General features: G+C 44.5%; 1 protein-coding gene across 1 annotated transcript in view; it reads right to left on the bottom strand.

Moving 5' to 3' along the window:
* LOC122567003 (mastermind-like protein 2) overlaps positions 1 to 19,595 on the bottom strand; it is a 39,864-nt gene extending 20,269 nt beyond the window's left edge. The window contains exons 1-3 of the mRNA XM_043725049.1: positions 16,473 to 19,595; positions 10,333 to 10,441; positions 336 to 8,093 (exon numbers count right to left, since the gene is read on the bottom strand). Coding sequence (XP_043580984.1) covers positions 5,359 to 8,093; positions 10,333 to 10,438 — 2,841 coding nt within the window. The 5' untranslated portion in view covers positions 10,439 to 10,441; positions 16,473 to 19,595 and the 3' untranslated portion in view covers positions 336 to 5,358. The remainder of the gene's footprint in view (positions 1 to 335; positions 8,094 to 10,332; positions 10,442 to 16,472) is intronic.
* Positions 19,596 to 19,692: the final 97 nt, after the last annotated feature.

The following is a 19,692-nucleotide window of genomic DNA, read 5'->3' on the forward strand; positions in this document are numbered from 1 at the left end:
GCAAGAGTTTGCTCTACTCGAGCAGGATGTGATTTCCATTCCACTTTCACCGGTGGGAAGACACGGTGACGATCGCGTCGAACCTGCGCTATTCGCTTAGAATTAGTTCGATAAGGAACGTTCGTCGCTCGTACGAAAAGCTAAGCGATCGGTAATACGATCTGTATCAGTATTCCGTATACGGAGGACAAACCGCACAACCTGGAGGAAATATATGTATGTACGAAGGTTCTCGAACGGACAAGAAAGAACGAAAAGAGGTCGTGGAATTCCATAGAAACGTGTAAACACTTGGGTCGCGTGCTATCACGTACGTATTGTATTCGCATACTTACATCTTACGTCGATTGGTGAGTCGCGCGTGATAGACTTTGGACTGTGTTTCGCGAAACATTTCACGCCGAAAATACGAACTTGCTGTTCGTTCGTTGAATGTTTCGTCGTGCAAAAACTATGGCTACCGGTTGCTGTGACGCGTATAGTCGAGAAGAAGGGAAAGAGAAGCAGGTGAAGGATGCGTGCGACAGGAAGCGATTGGTGTACGGCGGATGAGAGACACGCAGCGATCCATCGATACGAGGAAACGACGAGTCTTCGCGTCGCGGTGCGTCCTCGTCAGTGTGTTTCTAGAACTCACGTACTACATACATATTTCGTTTCTTTGCGCGAGCTCTAAGCCACTCTCGCCACCGCTACTTCAATTTCTTGATCTCGTGTCTCCTTTTGAATTAGCAATATCAAAGTACAAGTACTAATTGCATAGCGTGAAAGTTTCTTTGGCTCGACCGAGTGAAATTCGCGAAACCGCGTTCTAACCTATTAGAAAAAGCGTACATAATGGAGACGCTAATGCGCTTACGCAAAGACATGCATCTGACACGAAACCGTAAATCTGATACGATTCGAAGAAACTGTCGATTCCGCTGTTGATCTGTACCACACAGCGGAAACGATTTACGATCTCCTTCTTTCTACAAAAACATTACCAAACGATTGAGAATTATTTTCAACGATCTTCAACGATCGAATATCTAACGAGAGGACTTTACCTGCGAGGTTCGCGAGCTATACACCGAGACTACGCGATCGACAGCGAACGAAATGAACGAATACGAATAGGAATTAGGTACAGACACCCAGCGTTGTTCGACTTAACGACATCTCTTTCGACTCGTTTCCATCATCAGATCACTCACTTTTAGAAACCATGCGATTTCCTCGATCTCGGTTTGTCGTTAATTCCACGTCGCGGATTTATCTCGTTGCGATTTCGTCGATTAGAAACGTAAACTTGGTTGCAACAACAGCCAGGGATCTAGGGAAGTAGCAGATGTTGCGTGGGTTCCAGGTACCAGAATCGCAGCGAGGCTAAAGAGAGCCTTCAAGCTGAGCTCGGAAGGGGCAGGGAGAGAGGTATACGGAGACACCGATATTGGGTTAGTTTTTACAACTGATTTCTAGTTTCCACAGTGGTGTAACGAGGCCTGTGCTTCCCGTGTAGACGTAGACGAACATCACGTTCCAGATTATAGTTGCGTCGCGACGCGGTACGACGCGGTACGACGCGGCGCGACGCGATACAGATCAGACAAGGACGAAAACGTAGAACGAAGCGCAACAAGCCATTTGCCATTATTAATCATTGATCAGTGTCTTCGTCGAGTATTGAGAGATTCCATCTTGAAGGAATTCGCCTCTAGATACGTACATCCGATGCTTCATCGATCGACGCCGACGATAAGTGAAACAATTTACGTGTATACATATACTGTATAGAAACGATCGACGAGCCCTGGTGTAGATGACGAGAAATAGACAGTTTGCGGTTACACGCGTTAGTCTTAAGTAAAGGGTGGAAATACGAGGGAAACAGAAGGGAAGGATGCGTAGGATACAACGCGCTGCAACAGGATGGAAGTGGCGCATACGATCGGCCAGAAATGGCAGGACAACTTTTTCCACGATTCTCCTAGAAATAAATATAACGCTCTTCTGTTTGATCTAAGCTCGGATCGTTTCTCAGCGAACAGCTTGACGCGTTACTAATATAAAGCCTTTTCGCCACGCCGATTCGCATGTGTAGAAACATAAGACTCGAAGACGAGCGGCGAAGCTCGAAGGAGATCCGCGTTGAATTTTTCCGCGTCGGGTCGGCGAGTATCGATACCCACCACGTCGCATCCACTGCTAACGGTAAGATAATGCCGCGAGCTCATCCCCGCGCCCATTTAACTTTTATTAAGGTGGTGACGGGCATGACCTTTCCTCCATCGTGCCTCTCAATCAACACGCATCAACGTAATGTTCGTGCCGGACATTTTTCTCACGTTCCGTATCCTCCTTTCAGGCCCTGAATAAATAATCACGGTTTTAAAGTGCTGCTATCGAGTCTCTTCCCAGCGGAAATTCTTCCCAATCGCTGTAACCAACCGATCCTTTTAATTGTACAATCTCGTTTTTAACCCGAGTCGGTCGACCCACTTTTCACACCGGTTGCTCGTGTTCGGTAATCTTGCCAATATGTTGAAAAATCCAACGAATCGTTTCGTCGATGCTTTCCTCCTTATCATCGATCGTACCTACATCGACGTTGAGCCGTTATCACAAGCGAACCCAGCCCTTAACTTTACTTTGTCGTTGGTGATGGTATCTGTTTGGTCTTTGCTTTCGTTACAGGAACGAGGACACTGAGCAAAGCGATGATCGACGATTCGATCTTCGCTGTTTTCCCAGCGATGGAACCCTTTTTCGTGCGTCGGAACATCGATTAATCTCGCGCTCTGAACTCTATGTTCTACGTTCGATGACCCCTTTTCGAGGTTTTGAAGCAACGAGTTCTGAAAGTGATCTCTCTAATGCGATCCGTAGAAATCCGCGACGAAAGGAAAAGAAAGTTAACGACGCTACGTGTAATACGACAAAGAACGAGCGGATTGTTAATTGCTCGATTATGTGGAGTCGATAAGAATCAGCAGCGGCTAGGTCATGGTGTGCGGATCGATGGAAACGAAGCTGTAAGAACGTTTCGAGAAGAGACATGTGCCGCGGTGTATCTGTAGTCGGTGCTCGTCGGTCCTACGTGCCGGTAACGTTATTTCGTCGACTTTTTTCTCGGCATGTCCATGTACACAGGGTTCGATCCCCTGTCTTCTCTGTGACAGATTTATGTTATCGACATTGATGCTAAATTACGCCATAAATTAGTTTTAAATTCGTACTTTCGATGCACCTCGACCTCCTCCTTCTACTCGTCCCGATTCTTCTCGGCTTTCCGCCTTCCTGTCGTCCTTCGACGTAGCTCTCTCCTCTCTTTTCATTTTGCGTACAATATTACTTCGTATAGGTACGAACGATCGGTGAATTGGATCGACGCTTCTCGGCACACGTTTGCCATTTCTGCTTGATAGGTCGGAAAGGATCGCGATCGTGACGTATCGAAGTACGTCGTCGCGACGCATCGCGTCGCATCGCACGGGACAATCGAAAAATTGTAACTTTTGATTAGAAAGAAAGGGGAAGGTTACTTCGAAGGATCGGAAACTGTTCCAAGTAAAAAGCGAAAATTAAGGCCCGTTAATGCCGATAAATCGTGATCAAGTACCGTTTCAGCAGTTTTAACATCGCGCGAACGCTCTTCCCCCCCGGAGAACCTCGTTTCGCCGATAAATCATTCAATGGACGCGTGTAATCGATCGCCGTTTCTTTCTCGATCCTAACGTATCAACGATGCTCGATAAAAATGACCGACGCGGACGCGACGTTTGCTGACCGATCTTCTCCTCCCATCGGAAACCAAAACGTTCTACAGCGACTCGCAAATAAGTTTGGATAGACGCTCGCAAGAGTACAAATTATAATAACCTATAATGCGATAATTTATTGATAAACGGAAAAACAACAAAACGTGTGACCGTCAGGTACAAATTCATCGTACGTAACATAGTACACACTTATAGAGTACGTACGAAAACGATGCTCCGAATCCGTTTCGCGTACACCTTTTATAATCTCGAGTACGTGACCCGTTACGCTGCCACGCACAAACGATCGTTTTTACTCGTCGTGTAACGTCCGAATTCGCAATACCTTTTGTATTTTGTAATACCGGTGAACGTAACTGTTAAGTGTGGTCGTGATAACGACCCCGGACGTACAGTCACCGCTACGATCGTAACCAATTTCAACAAGTAAATAAAACGATTGAAATACGAAGTTGGATATTGGCGCATATACGATACGATAAGCACGATGACTGGTAGACGTAAGACTAGCGTTAATAATACAATACGAACTGTATGCGATGGCAACGTCTATGGAAATCTGACTCTTATCGTGAGCGTGAGCGTGAGCGTCAACGTGATCGTGAACGCGGATGTAAATATTTCTGTAGAATCAATAAATCGATGATCTGGACCGATCGGATCGCTTGATGCGCGCATGAGTCACATCGATCGGAAAAGCGATAATCGTGTATCGACATAATGATACAATAGATCTATTATCGATCGCGATGATTGTGATTGTAATTGATGATATTACGATACGATATTGCGATAAATACGTTGCATGGATATCTTGGACCTTTTCACGCGTACATCTAAGTGCATGTTCGAGCTAGGATGGATTCTTTCGAACAGAAAGAACAGTACCGAGTGAAAAGACCGTTTCGCGCGACGACAGTCGGTCGTGCGATAATTTACAATAATAATTTACGCGTTGAAAACAGTTCTAGGTTGAGCAATCCGCTGATTCGTCACGACACGCGACGTATATATCTCACTTATACGTATACATGCGCGCATATATCTACGTATATGCAGGCATGCGTGTATCAATAATTTATACGCATTTATTTTGTACGCGCGATCGTGTGTGTGTGTGTACATATACTGGCACATTAGAAATTGGCGCGCGTTCTCGTATCGAAGACGAGAGACCGTGCTAGGTCGATAGATCGCGGATCTACCACGATGAGCCTCTGCAAAGATGATCGCGTAATTACGTGACAAAGTAATTGAAAATAATGGAAGGAAATTCGATCGTTGAAACGCGAGCCAAATATCCGACAGATTACGATCGAACGAACTCGCAGATTCGCAGATTCGCGTGTGCGTATTGTTATCGTTAGCTATCCCGATTAGCTGACAGATATTTGCTGGTTCGACCGATTCGAACGTGATATTTGCTCGATCGAATTTCGTACGATCGAACTTGTCGTGTTCCGTATAAAACGACGTTCGCGTTTATCGTAATAGGTGTGCGGAACCCAGAGCCAAGTCGAATCTCGATTTCATTGATGCTTGGATCGTATGGTCGCGTTTTGCAAGAAAATCTGTTGGCCTGTCTGCGCGAACAGTCTTAATTGGCGTTGATCTCGATTGTGGTCACTGTGTTTCCTCGGTGTTCGTCTTCAGCCGCGGAAGAAGAAGGTGGTACGGTGAAACTTGCTAAACCGCTCGCTACCAGACTCATCAGATTATTTTGCCGAGCTTTCGCGAGCTTCTCAGCGCGCGCCTTTTCTTCCGTCTTCTTCTTCTCGATCGCTGCTGCTGCCGCGCTGTTCCTGTTTCTCGTGTTCTCTTGAATGAATTGATCGAACTTCGATAGTTGTCTCTCGGTGACGCTTTCCGGGATCTCGTTTCCCTCTACCGGTACACCGTGCTTGCTCACGGTAGGTTTGTAAGTCTTCACCTTTGAATGACCTTGAATGATGAGGTACATCGGGCCACGGATAGGTTTGGCCGGTTGTTTATAATGCGAGAAGATGGGATCCGTGGTCAAACTCGGCATGGTAGTGATCGGAGGAGTCGTCGAGTCCGGAGGACGAACCGAGGACGACCCGATCGATATCTTCTTCCGGCTGTCTCGTTCCTTCTCCCGCTTCTCTTGTTCTTCCATTTCCACTTCCATTTCCACTTTCTCTTTCTCCTTTTCTCTGTCTTCTTCTTGCTCCTTCTCGTCGGCCGGTGCCTTCTTACCCGAAGAATCTCGGTCGTTCGTTTGCAAATGTCGAGTGTGTGCGTCGACAACGGCCAAAGCCGAATTCTCGACCGAGGACGATGAAGCGGTAGGCAAAAAAGGAAGAGAAGTAGGCGTGGGAAGGATAGATGTAGTGGTCTCTGGTACGCGAGATCGATGCTGATCGAAATAATGATCCTCCGTGGCGATCGAGTGCGCGGTCAAAGTCGAAGTTCGCGGTGGCGAATCGATGAACATCGAGGGCAAATTCTGTAACTGCGGCGGAGATCGATGCGCAGTCGACTGATCTCCAACGATCGATGATCCGATATGATCGATCGTTGATCTCATGGGCGGAGGCGGTGCGTGCATATGTGTCATCGGCGGAAACATCGACATCGAGACTGGAGCTCGGAAACCAATGGTTGGACGCATGCTATCGGCCAGGTGCATCGCCCCATGGTTAGGTCTACTCTGTGGGTGCATCATCGAAGAAAGAGGAGCTTGCGGTGGTGCAAAGGCGAGCATAGAATCGACAGGATGTCGGGACGAAAACGGCGCCATCGTCGAGTGGAAATGCACCGCGTGGTGCTGCTTCTGATAGGTCGGCATCAATTTGTTCGGTAAAATGGCAGTGGACTGAGAACTTTGTGGAAAGATCGAAGACTCGATCGGTGAATCTCGAACTGGCTGAAACTCGTTTTTCGATGAGCTTTCAATTCCCACTTCCGTTCCCATCGTCGTCGAATTTTCCACCGGACCGGTTACAGCGGTGGTTTCCGGCGGCTTCAATTCCGAACTCGAAGAAGCATGAGTGAACTTCTTTTCCGAATAGTTGGCCGGCATCACGACCGCCACTTGCCCTTTCTTCGTTTCGTGCGCCGTGTCAATGTCGAGACTATGGGGCGAATTAGCGATAACGATGTGCATTTTTTCGGACGATCGGGTGGCATTCCATTCGTCCGTATTTTCCTTTTTATCATTAGCGAAATTTGACGTAGAGGTCGTCGTAACGGGTGACACTGTATTCGACGAATCGACCTTCTCCTTTTGACCTATAATCACATCCTCATCCTTGTTGTTGTCTCCGTCGACTATTATATTTGCATTCTGTTCGACGATAACTTGGTGATTCGAAGATGCCGCCGCGACGTGGTGATCGATTTCGTATTGATCGTGAGAGTAATCGGTAGTATGCCGAATGGATTGACTAGCGTCCGATATGGTCGATGTCGACGACGGAACACCGTTGCTACCGGTTGGCCAGCCGCCGGACAAAGTTTGCGTCGACTGATAAATCAGATTGGACTTTTCGAAGGAAACGGATGGCGTGGTCGCCACGCTTTCGTACTTGAGCTTCGTAGGCTGCGACGGCGAAGAACCGTGCACGCTCTTGATCGTTTCCACTTGCATAGAGACAGTTTGAAGCGGGCTTTTGTTTTGAGAAAACTTGGACAAAGTTTGAGACTGGAATTGTGATTTTCCCGGCTGCTGCTGGTTGTAACTTTTCGGTGGAGGTTGCGAAGCGTAGAATTGTGAGTCTTGAAGCACTGGTCCTTCTTCCGTTTGCGTGTTGTATTGTTGCTGTTGTTGCTGCTGCTGCTGCTGCTGCTGTTGAGTAGACTCGACAAAGCTGACGATTTTGTCCTTGTGAGTGAACGGTGGTGGTAACATCATCGTGTAAGGTTCTGTCTTTTGATTGTAAAACGGACTAGGATAATAGCTAGCTGGTATCGATTGAATTCTATTTTGATTCCTATAGTCGATCGGCCCGTTTCTAAAGTTGCTCGTTCTCACGACTTTCGGCGGTTCTGCACCGGTGCTACCGGTGAAATCGTTTCTATACGGAACATCCTGATGATTCGATCTCGTGAATTTTGGCCCGTCTACGAATTTCAAAAACTGTTCCGCTATTTTTGGGCTGGTTTTCTTCGCGGTGACTCCCAAAACGAGAACGTCGCGTTTCGCGGATGGCTCGGTCGTGTGAGAATCTAGCCAATATTGAACTCTATCAAGCACAGGAGGAACATAATCGAAGGTCGGATTGTTCTTCAGAGGATCTCCACGGCCAAGCGGTGTCCACTCGTCGTAATCCATTCTTGGCGAAAATACCCGCGGCTTGCCTTCATTTTGGCCTGCAAACAAAATAGCTTGATTCACTTGGCTGAAAGACAAAACGATAGAAACGCGTGGAAAATATGAATAGAACGTGTGAAATATATTTTCGAACGAACACCAACCAGTTGTATCGAACGATTAATCGACAATTGACTGCAATCTCTTTACTCGCTCTAATCAAAATCAACTGATTCTATCAATCCCATCGCTGTACAATATCGTTCCGTGCCGACGAATTTATCAAACAAGTTAAAGCGACGCGTTATAAAACGCAACGGTCGATGAATAGGACACGGTAACGTTGCCAAACGTTTTCGCTCAAAGAGGAAAAACGATATCGATTGTGCGACGGCGCGACAGCAGAATGATTTCTCTTGTCCATTTCTGCTTGTAACGATCGTTGATGTGCTTTAAATAACCGATCGTCTCGATGCGACAGTGCAGTGCAAGGAGAAAACGCGAGCTCTGCAAAAAAAAAAGGAAGAAAAAGGAAACGATGGTTGTCGCGTAGAGATGACCTATGGGGATGGCAAAGCGAATATGTCTCTCAACGAATTGGTTCTTTTTCTCGTTCGCGTCGTTCACTGTCACGAACACGCACGTAGGGATAAAAATGTGTTTTATCCAAGTTCGCTGTACGCGCAACTTCAGAGTTGCAACGAGTCGGGCGAGTGATAGTAAATTGTTTGCAGAAATAACTACAACTGCGGTCGGATCGTGTTCGTTCGTGTCATGCGACTAAGCACGACGTATACACGACGTTCGAAATACAAAATACGTGCACGTCTCTACTTTCTCAAAATTATCGCACGAGTGTCTGACCAAACAAGAAATACTCGCACACCATGGTACGTATACATACGCGAAAACGAGCAAATGTAAAGCTTAGCCCAGACTAACAGACAATTATCCGCAGTCAAACCGCATATGTTGCCCGGGGAAAATTCGCAGAAAAATGTGTGTATTTACACTGTCTGGCGACATGTGGACTGTTTACAGACAATCTGTCAGTCTGGACCAGGCTTAAGTATAATCGTCTAGTACGCCTGATTTTTATTTTTCGCCGGAGCACCTTGCTCCATTCGTTGACAACTGAGCAAAGATTCATTAAGGTTAAGTACTTGCAGTCCCTGCCACCGTCGGGACAAGAGGAACGAATTTCTTTCGTGTCCCAGATTTATTGTCGCTAGCTTCAAATCACTCCTATTAAAAACCGAATACATATATATATATATATATATACGTCGCAACGCTAGCTTACCAAAAGCTCGACTGTTTTGGAAAATACCGAAGAGAATATAAATATTATCTATTTTCCAAATTTTTCATCGCTGACTGTTTAGTCGCGTTGCAAGTTTAATCAAATGCCGATTTAACGATAAATTTAACGACCGATTTAACGATAAATGAATTTATCACGTTGCTTCTTTCTCTTGTTTATTATATTGCGCTTATTACGCTCGAACGTTATTCTCTTTCTCTCTCTCTCTCTCTCTTTCTATCTATCTATCTCTCTCTCACACACACACTTTTTCGAAAAGGATTATTACAATAAAGTAAGGTCGAACGAGGGGGTACAGATGTATATACATGTTGGATGTGTATCGCCTAACAGATGAGCATACGCCACACGTGTATACAAGCGTTTTCCTACGTTGCATGTGTATCGATACGCGTGAGTGTGCTTTTAGCACCGAGCTGAGTGACCTACTGACCCGACACATACGCTTAGGCACACAGGAGACGTATATGTAAAATTTCTCGGCAATGGCAATACGTTTTTACTAAATACAAACCTATGGTATCTATAGATTGAAATATTCGCTTGGCGGCAGTATGGTTGACAACCGACAGTGTCGAAAACTAAGCGATTCGACGATACTCGCCATTTACATACACGTACGCCTAGGGCACACGACGATTTCCAATTGGTGAAGTTCACTTCAACCGATTCGAAACATCTCCGAACGAAGTTTCGACGATGCGTAGATTAAAATACTCAACCGCAAAAATTGCCGTAACGCGAAACATCGATTGCATCATATCGCGACCGTTCTCTGTTCGCATACGGAAGAGAACGTCGACGGCTGTGTATTCTAACGCTCGATTAATTAAGTCGTCCCAATAGGCGGTCGTACTCTTCGACAGATTCTACGATTGATTAAATATTTATAATGTTCTCGCCTACGGTATCTGTCTGGAATAAAGGATAAAGAAAAAAATGAAGGAAAGTTGAGGTAGAAATCGGCGACTTACCAGTCTTGTTTTCGAACGTAGAGGAAGCGCTTTGACACGACGAACAACAGATCAGCCCCACCAAAAATAACCATCTATGTAGCAGATTCGCCGATATCCCCGACATTTTCTGAAACAGTCAAATTTTTGATAAGGTAGCATTGCTACGTGTTATCAACGAGTTTCAGTCTTCCGTTACAACGATATAGAATCTAATACGTTTCTGGAATCGAGACACGTTCACGATACTCCATATTCTTTCTATTCTTTTCTTCCGAGAGTATCGATAAGTCGTTTCGCTCGATAAATCGCTTCGCTCAAGATCGATCGAGATGCGTAGAACCGCGATAACGAGGCGGGACTACCAACGAGTTCGACGTTCGAAAACTGTTCTCGCCCTGTTCGAAATCGATCGCGATTAATTGACGAAAGACGTGGAAATTCATGTTCGGGGGAAAGATCACGTTTGCGTGAAATTTGAGTTTGTTCCGTCGGTCGCGTTTATACGCCACTTATTAATAAATTCCGCAAAAGGGGACTGTAGTTCAGGGAGTGGGCCAGAAAAGACGGTTGAAATGGCGAGGTACGCGCACGTGCATATGCGCACGCGCGAAACTCGCCCGTGAATTCGGATTCAAAAGCGTCGAACGATACGACGCGATGGTAGTACTTTCACCCGAGACACGTGCAAATCATTGTAACGACACGCAACGGTCACACGACGACGAACATCGTCATCCCTTGATCGCGTCTACTTCCCAATCTCTATCCCGATATTAGAGTTGGCGCTGTTTAATTGAAAAACGGACAGTAGGTCGAGACGAAGGGATGTTTGTTAATGCACGGGTTTCAGAAAGTCCGCTGCAAGCGGTTTCCATGGTATTTGCACGTGCGATCGTGGTACAACGTATGTATGTATATCGAAACGAGGAACGAGAGAAAAAAAGAGAGAGACACGTGGTAACGGTAGACGGTGCTCCGGGCGCCGAGATCCTCTCTCCCCTCTGTCTCTGGAATAAGATTCCCAAAGAAAGAACGTGGCCAGCATGAACGAACAAGCAAAGAATGCCGCCTTCTACGATGCCGCCTTCTGATTCGGCGTGATTCGACCTTGAACCTCCGATCGAACGTAACAAACAATGTCCATCTGAAATTTTACAACAGCGTTACGAAGGGAACTACGTATGTTTAATCGACGTTGCGATAACTCTCACTGCGTCCATAGCGACGTTATCGTTTCCGCTACTATAGAACGTATCTCGCGGATCGTTTCGGAACGGTCGATAGACCGTTGGGATTATCGGCCTGCGTTTGGCGTTCGTGCCACACCAAACGAGACGTTTGTCTCTTGATGAATAACAAAACGCGTCGTCGCAAACACTTTCTAAATCGATCGCGACACAACGCACGACGAATGTTCACGTCTGATATTTGCTCGTTTGGTCGGTCGTAGGTTACTTTCCGGTTACACGCGAAGATAAAAATGTCGCGGACGGATTGTCGGATTTGCAGTAATCGAATTTACAACGAACCTACAAGAAGTCGAGTTATTTAATTAACGGGGAGAAAATTTGAGCGAAATTAAGGTTGTTCGAATCCCGTTCCAGTCGCGCGAAAAATTGTCCATAACAGTTCTCGGTTCTCGCGTATGACGGTGGCGAATCGCCATCGGACCGTCCCTACTTACTAACCATGTAGTGCATTACGTCTTGCCGGTATCTCGAAAATATACTTCTGTTTCACCGTATGCCAAAAACAGAAAATTGTAGCCATCAGTGCCCTTAATTACTTTTCGTTGGTTGCACGCGGTTCAACGATAAAGCAAAAAAGCGAGATCGATTGAAGATTGAGATCGAGAGAGAGAGGGGGGGGCGGTGGAGGTGCGGAGAAGGAAGAGCAACAAATGGATAATTTGGAAGCACTTCGATTCGTAAAACTTTACTATCACGGCGTAATATATGGGAATTGACGGAGCTGTTATTTAGAGGGCTAGAGAAGAAAGAGAAAAGGAAAGGCGAGGTAAGATAAGGTACGGTAAGGTAAGGTAAGGTAAGGGAAGGGAAGGAATGAGAAGAGAAACGAAGAGAGGAGAAAAAGAGAGGAAAGAAGAGAAGAGATGAAAAGAGAAGGGCAGATGAAAACCGGAGCGGGAAGAAACGGTGCGACGCGAACGGCCCTGAGATCGAGGTTGGCTCGCGAGACAGCGTGGCCCCATGGTTTCACTTTATCTCTCTCCTGTGGACCACACAAGGTTATCGTGCGCGTGTGGACGCGTCTGTAAATGCCTGTAAAATTTCCGTGTCCCGTGTATTAGTGTGTAAACGTATCGTCGCACGATCACGTCCCACGTTCCCAGCTACGTTGATCCGGGAATCGGATGATCGACGTTGAAGTTGGCCTGTGCTACCAGCAGCTTCCGGCCAACAAAATCGCCGCGATCGAACGAAAGTGGTGTCTCGATATCTCGAGATGTTGAAGTTGAGAAATTACCTATCGAGGTTAGTAGCCGAGCGAGTAGAGGCTGAGCATAGCGAGGCAAGGCAATGCAAGTGCTCGCTGCACGAAAGCGAGACAATCGTGATCGTAATTGCAGCCGATGAGTAAGCGCGCATCGTGGACGTCTAGCGGATGTCGCGAAAAGAAAACAGAGGCGAGACGATGGGTGGTGAAAATGTGAAGAGCGAGGGGTCCGATAGAGCGAAAACAGCTGTTCTTTTCATCGAAAGGAGAAAAACAAGACTTTAACGAGACACATCGGCAAGAGGGCCGCGAGGGGAGTCGTGGCCCCAAAAGCAAACCGGCCTATATTAGCTAAGAAGGTGTATTACGTATGCAGGCCGTTCGGTCCCGCTACCGCTCCTCCTCTCGCGTGCGATGAAATTTTCATCGTGGTTGCCTCTCCTGTGTACGGGATACTCATGCGAAACCGTGCCGAAACGCTGTCCCACGAATCTTTCCCGATCGGCTGGACGCGACGTAGCGCGAGCAATAAAAGCCCGCAAAAGCGAGAAAAAGTAGTCGGCCCGCAGACCTCGGACCTTGCCCGTCAAGACGTCGAGATAAGCCTGACAATTCGATCCGAGAAACCGATCGAACCCTTGTCGTTATTTAACGTAACACCGATTTCGCTGGTTACGCGTCAACGTAAAAATCTCATTGAATTAACATACGATCGATCGATTGCCTATATGCGACGCTATTTTGCGTGTCTTTGCTTTCTTCCTTTCTTTCTTTCTTTCTTTCTTTTCACAACGGAGTTGAGAGGGGGAAAGAGAAAGAGGGGAGGGGGCCAGAAGCGTTAATACAGAGATCCTAAAAGAAGAAAGTACGTATAGTAGTTCCGTATAATTCGTAAAGATTTTCTGTACTTCCGTTGGAATCGTGTCCCGAATAGGGGTCACGCGATTTACATGTGTTCGCTGCTTACATCGATGAGGATTTCACCGGTTCTTTTCTAGGTGGTCTTCCACCTGATTGGAGAAATAACGAAAGTTATGGGTTCCCGTGAACGGCATCAATCCCATGAAATAAATTACGACAACAAGACAGCGACGTATTTCTTTCGCTCGTATTCTTTTCGAGCGAATTCTTTGCTTGCAATCCGTAATTTAGGTCGTCGGGTATGCTTATAGTTGCATGACGCTGTTGTTAAAAAGAAAGAAAAAAAAAAAACAAATATATCGATTTCTTGTCCTTTCTCGCAAAGTAACTTTCGATGGATATTTATTTCACCGAAATTTATGAAACTTCTTTGATCGAATAGCGACGGACGTTTCGATCGAGACGATTAACAATTTAAGAGTCTGCCATCGTGTTAAAATCACGAGAGAGTCGATGGACCGTTTCACGAAATTGCTGCCGCTCTTGATTTGCGTTTCCCCTGGCTCGCTGGATATCGATCGATACTTTTTATTGTCAAAGAAAAAAGACGTAGTAAGGTGCGCGGTATAAAATAAAACTTTCTTGCCCGATTAAATCCATTATTCGTAAAATATCGAATCCTCCCGTGGCTCTAGCTTTCTCTGCTTCTCGTTTCTTTATCATGACAGATATTTTATTGCTTCTTCATAAACATGTGCATACAAAAATTAATATTTTATAACGATCTTTCCCCATCTCTTCTACCTTTCCATTCGTTGAATCTTAAACCTCGAATTTTAAATATCGAAAATGTTCTTGCCATATGAATCTTTCGATCGAGCTATATAGAGAAAGTAGGAGCGTCTCAACGACACAAGAATATTTATCAATTTTTCTTTGACTTTACGAAGATCGTCGGAGACAAAAGCATCGCTCCCGTTTCTTGGTTACCAAGAAAGATATCCATACGCAGCGTGCTCGTAGAACGCTCATAGAGGAGAAGAAGAAGACCGAGAACGCTTCGTATCTGCGTGTACGTAGATGCCACCATGAATATCACATGTATATGCAATGTCCAATCGTATCGAAAATTTATTTGCAAGTCTATTAACGAAAAGTGTTTCGATTATACCTATACTCTGCCGCTGCAGTATGCACGTAACGCGTTTAAGTCGAAACGCATTTAATTAGTTTCCAAGAAAATCGATGCAGCTTTCAACCGGTGTAACTGTTAAACATCGAGACAGTTGTCAACGTGAAACGCTTCGCATTTGAAATAGTGTAATCGTCTTGGAAATCGCCGTATACCTATAACAAGTACATAACATCATCGATCGAAAGAATAGGATGTTGAGGATGGAAGAGCGGTTTCTTGCAAGCGAGCACGCTACATACGGAGAAGAAACTTTGGCACTCTTCCTGAATGTCGATGAAAGACACAGATGTAATTTCGCGCGCGCGAACAGTCCAATCGGGGATTGGATACCCGAGTACGGTATTGCGGAATAGAGGAAAAAAGATGGCGACCTAGTTCGAATAGTTTCTATATGTGTTATCCGCGAACGCTGTTTAGGCTGATTCGCATGAAAAAGTTGATTTCAGTAAAAGCCTTGCCAAGTCGATGTCACAGTTTCCGGTGCGAATCGATATTAAAGAAATTTCCATTCGTTCGCCGGTGAATTCGTATGTTCGCGTTGCAAAAAAGTCCCTAACTGGGTGCGCGATGAACCGAGTCTGAACAACTATAACGTAGAGTTGACACTTAGTATATCTGAGAAACTGAACCCGTCAAAATTTGTTCGCTTCTCTCCGCGTCTCTCGTTCCAATTTAATCATCAAATTTAAAATCGCGCATAGGCACGATCCTCGAGCAACGTATTCATAGACCTAGGACGTTCCTTCTTAGGTTAAGTAAACGTGGGAAATAATCAACGTCGATGAAAAGGTGGCTTTGAGTTCTGAATTCGAGATCGTGTTAGCACGAGAAATCGATAAGCACCCGTAAACCGAAACGATTAAAGAGCGTACAATTGCACGAATTGCACGAGCATAGAAAACCGCGGTTCGTTCGATGCTGTGCGAGCCTTTCGGCTCGTATAACCGATAATTGAAATTCTGCCACGATAGGCTATTTCGTTCTACGTGGCTATTGTAACGTGTTTTTCGAATTCGTGACAGCTGTACCTGGACGAATTTCGTACAGAAACCGTAATGTTCCTCTCGCAAGCTTCGCTTTTCTGTTGGACGTATTTTCTTGGAGAGAATAGGAACAATGGAACGACGATCAAATCATGTGAAAAGTAAAACGAACAAGAGCACTATCCTTTTACGTATAAAGAAAATTTGAATCGTGCTTAAATGAAAGCCACGCTTGAGTCAAGTTTCGGTGATACGTTTTAACCTACAATATTCACGAATCCTCAGTGGCAACGGTTTCGCGTGTCGCGGTACGAATCTCCTGTTAATGGGCAGCATTAGTGTGAACTCATTTTCGCTCGTACATGCACAAATTGTATGCACATGCTCTATACGCGCGACATTACGCTGTTTCGAGAAATCTTTCGTTAAAAGTCAAACGTTTCACATCCGTCTTGTCAATGGAATGGTCCAGTTTACGACATTCAAACATCAAGCCGGCGAATGCGTAAAACGAATATGATCGTATCTTGCAGATGCGTTTTAAGCGTTCCTCTTTTTATACGCATAGCGTATTCGTTCTACATGTCGCTTCGTCGCATGTTCTTCGCTCGTACTATTCAACACAGAAACAAGAACAATGAAAAGAAATGAAAAAAACTTACCGCGGTTGTAGCGATTCCCTTTTCCTTGTACCAGTAATCCCTTCTATTTGGAAGCGATAGCTGTAAATCTATCGAGGAACCTTAAACAAAGACTAACGACGTTTTTTCGTTCACGGGCATAGCTTCTCTTCCCCTATAATCTCTCGTTACGTTTTCTTTTCTTTTGTCTTTGAACGATTAGAAACCGGCGTAAAGGGTAACGACGAGGATGAGGATCGAGAGAACGACGAGACAAATTTCTTCGACGAAAAATATTTGGAAGATTATGTTTCTGAAGCGATAAAGATACAAACCGAGTTGTTTTAAGCGAACTGCGAAATCAAACGATCGATCGTTGAGCTGTGCGTGTGTGCGTGTGTGCGTGTATGTTTGTGCGTGCGTGGATATGTATGATATAACCGAAAAATCGCGAGAAGTAACGAGACTCTCGTCGGTTTTGTTTAGCGAAAGCTCCGGTTCGTTCGAAGCGCAGTGGAGAACTGAGCAAAGTGCCGGCCGGTCGAGGAGTCAGACGGGCTTTTCCAACCGACTTAACCAATCGCGACTTCTCTCTTGTCCCACGTGCCTCTTTCTCTCTCTCTTTCTCTCTCTCTCTCTCTCTCTCTCTCTCCTTCCCATCACCCTCTTTTCTCTCACCACCGATTTTGCACTCGGCAGAGTTATCGCTAGCGTTGGGTTCAGCTACATCCCCCATAACGATGCATGCATAACCTCCATGCGGTGCAACCACAACCCCGTATTCTCCAAACGTTTCCCAGTTTTGCGCATAATGTACCGACTAAACTTTCCCGGGATAAATTTCCAAGGATAGTTCTGCACCGTCGTCTGCGATCTCTTGGATTGTCCGATCCTAGATCGAAGGCACGAAGTACCGATTGTTCTTGCTGAGAAGAATCGAAGAATTTCAGCGAGCGTGTATAAAGCGATACATCGAAACGGGGCAGAGAGGGGGGAGGGAGATGGAACGGGAAAGAAAGAAAAAAATGAAAAAAAAAGAGGGGGAATAAATATTTACAGCATACAAAAATACTATCGAAGGAAAGCCGAGCGTTTAACGCGTATCTATTCTCGCTAGAATTCTTCGAAGATGTGCCACATTGACAAATACGCGCGTTCGACTCGACGCAATGTAGCCTCGTTTGCCGTTAATGGGCAAGATATGTTTTCGAATCTAAAGCTTAATCGGACTTCTAGTCTGCAGTAATATCTGGTTCATACGACCTGTACGTGTAGCGAAATCAAACCGATAAGACGGCTGCTTTAAGAAAATTTGCACGATCCAAGTACACGGTTTAATTAGATCGTAGACTTTCGCGCATTAATTAACTGTAAGGCAGTGTCCGCTTCTGAAATGGAAATCTGGCGAGTTGAATTTTAAAAGAAAAATGCAAAAAGCGATTCGTAATTCGACTTTATTGTATATAACTCGGTTATATCGCTTCCTCTTGTGGAATGGAAAGGCAGGAAGATTCACGAAGCGTAATTTACGATCGACAATCGAGAAATAGAGCTCGATAAAAGAAATAAGGAAAATATGGTAGGGGGATAGCGAGGGGGAGAGAAACGAAAGAAACAAAACTTAAGTCGGATCTATTTGGTTCGTGCCCCAAGTTGCGTCGAACAAAACGTGATCGAGGCCTTACTTTCGAAGTTGTCTGCAGAGGATATGTATGGTCGATCGGGCTGCATGTGCTTCGGTCGCTTTCCTAACGACGAGACATGCTTTTACCAACGATGATACTTTTATGTGCGCGTGACGTGCTGTTTTCATTGACGCATTACTGAACTCTGATTGTTATGATCAGCGCGTCGCATGTTCATATATATATATATATATGTATAAATATTACTAAAGAAAATCGTAGTCATTAGCTTCGTACAAATATATCCTTACAAAGGACAAAAAAGAAAGAGAAAGAAGAAGAAGGAGAAGAAGTTACAACAATTTAGTTCTTTAAGAATGCACTTCGTTTTCGTTTCGATGTTACACGTTATGAAGTTTGGAACGAAAGTTGAACGTTTCGTTTCAAAAAATTCAGCGCAATTATCAGACTAAATATCCTTAAGTAACTTTCTTGAATAATCGTGAATGAAACCAGAAGTTAACAGATCTTGACAACGTCCTATTTTTGTTCAATGGAAAAATGTATGTTAACGCACAAATATCTAACGTTATCGGCTAACACGCTGTATCGTATTTGTTCTTGTTCTAACAACATTCTCTTTCCTGTTGATGAGCTTAATTCCTGACCTTTATTAGCTTTTAAGTTTGGAAAGAAACAACCAAGCCACGAAGTCGTAAAGTAACGAAGTCGTAAGTCGTAATATATGAAGGAACACGTTTAAGAACCGGAAGTATAAAGTATACCGTGGCTTTGAGTTAATTTTACTTTCACAGCAACGTATTATTTCAATACTATGCTTCATCGTGGAATCAATCGCTTTCATAGAACTAAATCTATGATTAATTTACTCTGTCGCGTAAAAATCCACTCTGACTTTATATATAGCAGCATCGATGTTTCGTTTCTATATAACTTCTTTTACACCCGTACGAAAGGAAGAAAGCTACGTCGTAGGTAAGTATAATGGAAAAACAAATATATGACATAAATTTATGTACGCAACTTTTCAAAAGGAATTGCTTGGTTTTCATAGCAAATTAGATCGTTTCTTTTTGTTTCTTCATAACAAAGTCGCGCGATCATTGATATTAAATCGTTGTCAAAAAAAGAAAAAGTAAGTGCACTGATATATAAACGATGTAAAGAAAGAAACCGGTCTTCGATTTTACACGCAATAACTTTACAAATCAATACGATTAACTCAGAAGTTTGAAATATAATTAAAAATTAAAGCTTCTACGAAAACAACGAAAACACGTATTAACTTTCTTTTCACGGAACAACGAATGAATTAGGATGTTCCTCGTGTAAATTGTTCTCCCCTATATGGAAGTATGGAAAACGATGCGGAACTTAAAATCGGTGAAAAATCGTGCGTTCCTTTAGTGAGTAGAGAATCGCTAACTTTGAAAGTGCTCGACCACATCAATAGATTCTTTTATATACTCATTGCACTTTCTCCGCTCATTTGTTTTCCAAAAACGTACGACCAAGGTTATCGACATACTTTTCAAGAGAACTAAATCTTAAGAGAATAAATTTTGCAAAACACTTTTGTTGCATGTATTTATAAAACTATAGTAATAAAAATTGCA

The sequence above is a fragment of the Bombus pyrosoma genome, linkage group LG4 (genome assembly GCF_014825855.1).
Source record: "Bombus pyrosoma isolate SC7728 linkage group LG4, ASM1482585v1, whole genome shotgun sequence".
Classification (NCBI taxonomy): domain Eukaryota; kingdom Metazoa; phylum Arthropoda; class Insecta; order Hymenoptera; family Apidae; genus Bombus; species Bombus pyrosoma.